Source organism: Lagopus muta, chromosome 13 (assembly GCF_023343835.1).
Source record: "Lagopus muta isolate bLagMut1 chromosome 13, bLagMut1 primary, whole genome shotgun sequence".
Taxonomy (NCBI): domain Eukaryota; kingdom Metazoa; phylum Chordata; class Aves; order Galliformes; family Phasianidae; genus Lagopus; species Lagopus muta.
Genome location: NC_064445.1, coordinates 10346404 through 10355624, shown reverse-complemented (window position 1 = coordinate 10355624; position 9221 = coordinate 10346404). Strand labels below are relative to the sequence as shown.

The 9221-nt window shown below is 50.7% G+C and overlaps 1 protein-coding gene across 1 annotated transcript; it reads right to left on the bottom strand.

The window, feature by feature from the left end:
• Positions 1-257: 257 nt before the first annotated feature.
• Positions 258-2440, bottom strand: LOC125699591 (transcription factor SOX-3-like). Its single transcript, XM_048959284.1, has one exon. The coding sequence runs from the start codon at positions 1891-1893 to the stop codon at positions 943-945; it is 951 nt and encodes a 316-aa protein (XP_048815241.1). The 5' UTR covers positions 1894-2440; the 3' UTR covers positions 258-942.
• Positions 2441-9221: the final 6781 nt, after the last annotated feature.

The following is a 9221-nucleotide window of genomic DNA, read 5'->3' as shown; positions in this document are numbered from 1 at the left end:
GCGCGGCTCCGGCGGTCCCATCGGGAACGGCCCGGGGGCTCCGTGGAGCTACGAAGTCACACGGCCATCCACGGCCCCCGGCCCGGCGGCGGAGCGGCTGTGCGGGACGGGACGCATTGAGCGGCGGAGCCGCCCCGCATAAACGCCGTGTAAAGAGTACGGAGAGCTTTTCGTTTTAAAGATAGAAGAAAACGAGGCACATGGAAGGAGATTTTTCGATCACTTTTTTTTTTTTTTTTTGGAAGAAATTCGGTAAACAAAAAAAAAATTAAAACTTTTCTTCGTCTGATATGTCAAAACATAGTTCACAGTAAAATTCACAAACCGATTTACATAAGTTTACAGCTTAAGAAAAACCCAGACACACAACTTGCTATAAATAAAAGAAAGGGTTTGCGACCCGCACAGCTCTCTCCCACCGCCCCCTTTCCGTAGGAACAAAACCCTAAAGTTAAAAACTCTACGAATTGCGGACACGAACCGAGCGGCACTCGGCAAGGTGGGAAGAACAACACTTTCAGTAACCACAACGAAAATGTAAACAACAGAACAACTGAGTTTGGAAACAACACCCGCCGGGTCGGTTTTTCGTTTTGTCATTGCAACGCTAAAAACGAACGGGAAGATGCACCATCTTAAAGACTTGGAAGCGAACAAAACTACGCCCAACCCCGCGGAGACCGGGAGAGTCACCGTGGCTTAAGAACTTCACGGGGCTTTAGGAGGCGGTCGTGCTCTGTTAAAAGAACAGATTGCCCAAATCATTTTTGTACAAAAGGGAAAAAAAAAAAAAAAAAAAAAAAAAAAAAAAAAAAAAAAAAAAAGACGACAACTAACGGATTTTCTGTTTAAAATTTCTCCCAAGTTAGTATCGAGTCTGCTGAGCCGCACGTCCCGGTGCTGGGGTTGCGATGAGGAGCCGTCCGGAGGAGGCCAGTTTGTTTATATGTGAGTTAGTGGTACGGTGCCGTTCACGGCAGTCCCGGCACTCTGGTAGTGCTGGTGCACACTGTGCAACCTGCTGCCCTGCAGGGCCGAAGGGTCTGTGGCGTCGCCCCCCGGGGGCAGGTACATGCTGATCATATCCCGCAGGTCTCCCAGGCAGGCCCTCTGCGAGTGCGAGGTGATGGCCGGCGGAGGCGAGCTGGGCTCGGACTTCACCACCGAGCCCATGGAGCCCAGGCTCATGGCCGTGGAGGGCTGCTGGCCGTAGGCGGCGGGGGACATGCTGTAGGTGGAGGCGGCGTTCATGTAGGTCTGCGCCGTGGACATCATGGGGCTGTACTGCAGGCCCGGCATGTCGTAGCGGTGCATCTGCTGCAGCTGCGGGCTGTTCATGCCCGGGTGCTGCCCGTAGCCCAGCTGGTCTTGCATCAGGGAGTAAGCCCCGTTGGTCCAACCGTTCATATGGGCGTAAGTGTCAATCCTCTGGCCCACCCCGACGGGGCTGCTCACTGCGTTGCCCCCTCCGGGGGCCAGCAGGTTGCCCGGCAGCGAGTATTTGTCCTTCTTCAGCAAGGTCTTGGTCTTCCTCCGGGGCCGGTATTTGTAATCCGGGTACTCCTTCATGTGCACGGCCCGCAGCCTCTTGGCCTCGTCGATGAAGGGCCGCTTCTCGGCATCGCTCAGCAGCTTCCAATCGGCCCCGAGGCGTTTGCTGATCTCCGAGTTGTGCATCTTGGGATTCTCCTGGGCCATCTTCCGCCTCTGGCCCCGCGACCACACCATGAAGGCGTTCATGGGGCGCTTCACACGGTCCTGGTCCGACCCGGCCCCCGCTCCGCTGCCGGCCCCGCCGCCGCCTTTGCCGTTGCCGCCCGGTGCCGGGTTCCCCCCGGTGCTGCCCGGCGTGGGCTGCGGCGTCTTGATCTCGGTCTCCAGCATGCTGTACATGGCCGGGGCCGGTAAGAGATGCGCCAGGGTGGCAGACGGGCGGGCACAGCTCGGGGAAAGGAAGTTCAAAATAATCAAAGCAAAAGAAAGAAGCGGTCCGGGCGGCGGCTGCAGGAGGAGGAAGGAGCTTTCCCGTGCCGCTCCCCGAAGTGCAGCGGAGGCTCCCGCGGGCAGCGCTGAGCGATGCGCACACCTCTCCCGGGGGCATTTGATTGACGGGCTATAAATGAGCGGGCGGCGGCCAATCAGCGAGCGGTTCCCGACAGCCCCAACGCCGGTAATGGGCCGGTTTGGAGCGGACGGGGATGGGCAAAAAAGTTGGTGTTTGGAGATTGCTGGGACCGAGCCCCTCCCGCCGCAACGCCCGAGGTGCTGGACCTGCAGCGGGCACTCTCCGGGGTGCGGAGCGGGCAGCGGGGATCGTGCGGGTGCCGGCGGGGCTGGGGTTGCGGAGCGGAGGACCACCGCGAGCGGATCCACGAGTTTGGTGTGCACAAAGAAATGTGAGCTTTCCGGCTGGAAGATTATACGAACAGCTGCTCCTGTAGCTCACACAGCGGATGAAGGGGACTAGAATTGAACTTTCGCCTCCGGAGCGGTCTCTGCGGAGGGAAGCCGCCCTGCCCCGTCGGCAACAGGGGCGGCTGCCGGGCGCTCCGTCCAGGTGCCAGGCGGGTGCTCCGCTGCAGCTCTGTGCCTCCCTTCGTGTTGCTGGGCCGGGCTGGATGCCGGCAGGACGCTCCCGGTCCCCCACTCCTCGCCGAACCTCGGCCACTTGAGTTTTTTCCACTCGGCTGCCCCAGAGGGAGGGGGATGGGGGATGGTGCTTTGTAAAAACCGTTTTCATGGTAACGGCGAAGTTCCTTGTGAAAGAAAACTTGGGAAGGCTGGGGTGACCGGAGAGGAGCTCCCTGCAGCTGTCAATCACGGGCTTCCCTTTCCGTCCCTTCCCTCCCCTTCCCTTTCCATCCCTTCCTCCCTCGGAGGCGCGGACGCCCGCACCTACACGGCCGGGGCCGGGAGCTCCCGAAAGGCACGCAGCCCATCTGTGCTCTTCCTCCTTCCTCGTCCTTCCGCCGTGTTCCGCTCCAGCTCCGCACGGGCAGAGGCACGGGACTGTCCTTTGCCAGCGGAGATCCATCACCGCCGGTGCTTTCCGATCAAACTGCCCCGGGGGCGCGGGACTGGGCAGGGGGCGCGGAACAGACGTGCCTGGGCACCCCGTCCCGTCCAGGGGGGCCGGCGAGGAGGAAAGCTGCAGCTTGGCAGCCCTCGGTAAGAGAAGAGCATAAGGATAACGGCGCTGACTGGCAGGGCGGTGGGAGGACACGGGGAAGCAGTCGGGTTCTCTGCCCAGCTGGGAAACGCGAAACGTACCGGCTGCAAACAAACGGCCGTGCTGGAAGGAGGGAATCAACACGGTGTGCTGGGTGGGGGTTTCATCAGAGTGGGTCGGAACAGTGCAAAGTTGCCGCTCGTTTTGTACGCGTTTCTTTACTGACAAAATCATCTGAACAAAGTCAGTGGGGGAAATAACGCCGCTAGGACAAGCTGTGGTGCGACAGGAGCTTTGTCTGGTTTGTTGCTCAGTAGTGTTGGACGAAGTGAATGCGTTGCAGGGAGACAGCGGGTTTTACTTATGGCGCTGTCGCGCAAAGAGCGCCGCGGGTGGAACTTCTGCAGCACATCGGGAAGAGCTCTGTTTAAGTTCAAACTCGTCCAAACATTTTGACCGCTCAGTCCAAGGCTAAACTTTGCCAGGCAGGGGTGGGAGACGGACTGATCTGTGTCCTGGCCGCTCTGAAATGTTCTGATACGAGCGTTTGTCGGAGCGACCGAGCACGCGTAATCGCAAAGAACATCTCGGCGGGGTACGGAACTGGGGCCGACAGCCCTGCGAGAGATGTCAGCCATCTGAATAAATGGTACAAGCTTCAAACTCATATTTAGTCTTTCAGTTTGTTTTCCTGCGGCCTGAGGTGTCAATTGCATTGTTGGCATGTTTTGCTGTTGTTTTTTTCCCAACGGACACATCGTTTAGCATCTCACGGTTTATGTTATTAAAAGCCAGGCAATATTTCTCTTGAAACATCACTCATCTCCTCACTGATGAATAAGTGTAAGTATAGGTCGGTATTTCCAGATTTCACGGGTGCACGAAGTGCTCTCACAGCTCTGCGGTTTTGATGAGACATACTTAAAAACGCGGCCGTTTTCTATTTGCAGAAGAAGGGGCTGAGCAGGACACCCAGCTCGGAGCCTCTACCTCTCGGTAATGGTTCTGCCACGATCTGAACTCTTGAAGGAGAGGCAGAAGGCCGCCCTCAGCGCTGTGCTGTCCCGCGGAGCCGCGTTCCTCCCCAGCCGCGTGCCGGGGAAGCATCTGCGGTTGGATTCTCCTGGGAGGGGAGCTGGGGAGGTTGCGCAGGTCCCCGCAGAGAGAAGTGAGGCTCAGCCGTGGTTCCGCCGCCGGCATCCCTCTGCTAACGCAAGGGACGCTCTCCAAGGGTGGAAGCTACAGATCGCTACTGAGACACAGTAGGGAAGGAAGGGGAAGCGGGGCAAGTGCCGCTGTACGAGCTGTTATTTCCAAAAATGTCTTTCTGAGCGCTTTAAAAAGGTCCGATCCCAGTCCCACCCTTGTCCCCAGTCCTGCCCATAAGCACAGTTGCTGCCAAGCAGGGAAGGGGCAGAAGCAGGAGAGCTGGCAGCGGGGTTGGGGAGCACCACGCCTGGATGGAGCCGTTTTCCTAAATTCCTTCCTCGGCTGTGGCTGGGATGAGGGGATGCTATGTGGGGCTGAGAGCACCCGGTGCCCAGTGGGAGCCAGAGGCACTCGTGTACAGAAGTACTGTTGTCAAACTCAGAAAAGCTCTCGGTTCTGTTTTCGTTTTTAATTTTTTTTTTTTTTTTTTCTGTGACGAAGGAGTGTGAGGCAAAAGCAGGAATTTACAGCACACTCCGAACATGAGCAGAAAACCCATGGCTGACAAGGAAAGATCTGCTTCATATGTGATCAGCACTTAATAAGCAATAGCCATTAATATCTGTTAATTGCAGCTCTGTAGAACTTGGGGAAAGGGGTTCTTGGAAGGGAAGGTTGCTGGCTTTTAGAGCAATGATGCACCAAAAAAGCCCCATTTAATCCCATTATTAAAACATCCTCTCCGACCCTGAGCATCAGTACCAACCGGGCTCAGCCCTGACAGCATGCCTGAACGCGGAGCTGAGCCCCATTCGTTTGGTTCCTGCTGACTCTCACTTGGATGATTCCCTGAAAATAGCCGTGTGATGCTTAAAAGAAAGGTTGGCGTATTTCTGCATTCTGACTCTAAGATTTCACCAAAGTTTCCACACAGTGATGCAGCTCTCAAGTGGGTCACGTCGGGCTGGTGATGCAGCCCCATCTCAATAGATTGAAACAGGATTATTTTTATTCCCCTACCAGCGGTGTCACATCAAACCAGCCTCTCAAGCTGCCTTGGACCGAGTTCCCATTCCAGCTGGGAGCACAAACCACCACACCCCTAAATGGGTCCCCTGTCTCCTCTACATCTTCACCCGTGCCCTCTGCAGAGCATTACAGCGATTGCAGCATCCCTGCTGCTCATCTGCCCCAAAGCACGAAGGATACCTTTGATGACAACATTATAAACAGCAACATTTAAAACCAAAAATCTCACGAGCATGGATAAAACCCAGGCAGCCTTTTGGGTGCAGCTCAGTTCCTTTGAACCGAGCCTCCCAGCGCATTCAGGAGGCAGCAGCAAATGCTGTTTTTCATCACTTTTTCCTCCCAGCTGAACTTTTATTTGGCTTCTTCCAACAATAGCAGGCTGCAAACAGACCTCTTGGAGCGCCGCTGAATAGACTCTTTCTGGCCCGGATTGTTTCCACCGCCACAAAAACAACCAGGAGCTCCGTGTCTTAATTAGGCTGTTCCCGGCCCTCGCTCATTCATTCAGGTGTTCGCCAGGAATTTGTTTATTAGCCTCTGACAAACGGCTCCTCCTGGTAATCGCCTCATGGGGTTGGCTTCTGGGGAGGGAAGGGATGCGGCAGGGTGGGGGGATTGCTAATAAGACCCCTCATCTCCAAGTTACCAATTAACAGCTGCACAGCGGACCACCAGCACAGGACATCTTCCCTGAGCTCGCTGAGGAGCCCGGCGGAAACGAGAAAAACACCGAGTGGGGAAAAAAAAAGGGCACGAAACCCGGTGCTGAAGACGGGGGCAGGAACTTTGTGCAGCTCCCCATGCCGTTCCCAGTCCCACACCTCTGCCCGAGAGCAGCAGCCCGTCCGCGTCCCGCCCGGTTCCACCCAGCGGCACGGGGCGGAGCAGAGCGGCCTCTGGTGCCCACGCAGCGCCCTTTGCCGCTGGTGTCCCTGCAGCCCCGTGGGCTGGGGGTGTCCCCATTCAGGCCCTTTCCCCCGCTCTCCTGTGACAGCTGGTCGCAAAACTCATTCTCCAGGAAAACAAACCCGTTCAATCACCTTTTTTTTTTTAAACCCATCGATAACTTGGTGAATCCTTCCCGCAGCGTTTTCTGTTCGGATCCAGTAACGCACCTCATTTGCTGGCAATGATGGTGAGGTGTTTTCTTTTTTTATGAGTCATATTAGAAATGCGGCATTAATTGCAAAACTCGAACTTGCTAATTAGCTGCAAATAAACTATTAATGAGTGGCAAATTAAATCAAAACACATCTTATTTCTCCTCTCTGACATGCAATTTTGCAGGCATATATTGTTTCAAACTGCAGCCTGTATCACTGGAGCAGCAAATAGAGATCCTGAAAGGTTTCTCTTCGGGACAAATAATTAAAATATATTCTCCTTTAATTGACATTATAGAGGACACAAATGAGGTTTTCCTTTTATAAATAAATAGCAGTTTCTAAATAAAGCTCTGTGGGCTGCAGAATGGAGGTTTCAACCAAATGAATAGTCATTACTACCTTTTCAATGATGTGGGCCTTTTGATCAGAAAAGAAATTAGCTCTAAAGGACAGACAATAGGAAGCCTGCCCTGCAATAGGAAGAAAATTAGATGGCTAAGGCTCTTAACAACACCTATCTCTATAAACCATGGAGCTTCTTGCTTTTCAATTACAGCTGTTCATTTCATAGAAGAAAAGTGGAAAAACACGGGGAATATAAACTCTGTTGCACCAAGAAGCCCGAGGCAGGATATAGAGAGTCTTCCCATTTCCCTTTCATTTTAGTAGAATCAGTTAACAAACACTGTATATTTTATAACACCGAGAGCATTCTGCATAGTGTTCTCTAGGTCAAACAAGCAATCAAGATGCACACAATTCAGTAAAGGAACGTTACTTTCAGTTGTTGGATGTTTCCGCTGCACACCAACTCATGTGTTTTGCACACACAGCACATCCTTGTCCTCTTTTCTTGCAAAAAAAAAAACAAAACAAGAATGAAGAGCTTGGGGAAAATGAACTGCTGAATAACACCACTGGTTACAGAAAAATTAATTTCACTTCCCAAGAATTGAAATGTTCATTCTTTCGTTGCACTCCAGACTGAAAGAATATTTTAGACTTGTAACGCTTTGAACTCAGGCATCCTGGTTATTTTAGCAATCCTACTTTTACTTTCATTTTACAACTTAACAGTAACTTCAATAACTTTAAAATGTATGCTCTTTCAAATTATTTCATTTGGATATTGCTTTCTGAACACCATTTATCTTTCCTTGACATAAAATGTATGTTTTCCCACGAGTCTTAGAAAGAAACATGGGAGCACACATCTCCTCCTCCAGAACTTCTCCCTATTTGTACCTTCAAGATGCAAATGGATGACAGTTTTCACTGACTGTGCATGATGCTGTAATGGAAATAATCTTTCAGTAATTATTTGAACAGGTAACAGCCACAAAGCTTTATTATGAACAAGTTCTGTTCTCATATTAACTTGTGGGACTATAAAGATCTCCTTAGAAATAGAACATAAAATCACAGAGTTTCTTCCTCTTATTTCCTTTTCCTTTTCCCTTTCTCCTCCTTTCTTTTCCCTTTCCCTTTCCTTCCTTTTCCCTTCCATTTGTCTCCCCCTCAAAACTATTTGCTTACAAACAAGTCTCCATCGTTAATTCTAAGACTGAATACATACACTTAAATGGAAGACCAAATTTACACAGATTGATTTTGCTGTGTTAGCATGTTTTATAATTATCCTTCTCATCCACAGACAAGAAAGTGTTCAATTAAAAATTGCTTTCTCTGATCCAAAAAATTAATCATACTTGTCTGTGATTTTGATATGAAAGATGAACGCCAGCTCTTCATTCAGTGTCAATATTCCCTTTCAATTTTGCTTTGGCTCTACAACGTGTAAGAATATAGGTACAGTAAGAAGTAGTTAAATCAGTTAAGAATGATCTCCCAGCTTGCAAAACGGAGTCACTAATAATTTGAAGAAATCCCCTTTTTTTGGAGTAGATGGAAAACAACGATTAATGCAAGTCTCTGCCTGTGGCAAAGTTTCCATTTGTTTTGTAAGATGTTAGTTAAAATTTCATTTTATTTGAAATGAATTTATCAGAGAAAAATTGCCATTATCATACTAGCTAGTGGGAAAGCCTTCCCTCCTTGCAAAGCTTAAGTGTCATTGAGACTTCTGCAGCTAATAACATGAAACCTGCATCAGTGAGAAGAGTAACTGTGAAAAGCCGGTAATGATGCAGCAGTTCTCAGCCCTGACCTCACAGCAGTGTTTTGCTTCTGCAACTACCCTCAATCCTTGCAAACATGAAGAGGATAAAGGACTTCCTTGATTCTCAAAGTCTGAGAGTGCTGCCTAAAACTGTCAAAGTTTCAGAACCAGATTTGGGAGCAAAGCTCCAAATGCAGAAGTAGGAACTGAAAGAGCTTTGAGTACAAGTGTGAGCTGTTGGTAAGTGGGGGTGCTGGAGGGCTTGGGACTGATCAGGTCTAAGAGAAACAAATACACGCTCACTTAGCAGGGAGAGCCTGCAATTCCTTCAGCCTTTCCAGCCCCCTATGGAGACGATGTTGGCTGCAAGAGCAACACACTAGGCCTGAAGATCCTTTCCACTCTATTTTTTTTTCTCCCTTGCACAATAAGGATAATATGTACTCAGCAGTCTTTTGTAAAGCCAATACGTATATATGCCTATGGCTATACACATACAACAGGTATAAAGTAACAGAAATGGAATTCACTGAAGAATTAGTTATTATATAGACTGTTTTAATGGCTCAAACTCCATTTCTGATCTAGCAGGAGTCACAAATAACTACACAATTTAAATTCCTATTCAACACTCAACTTCTATTTC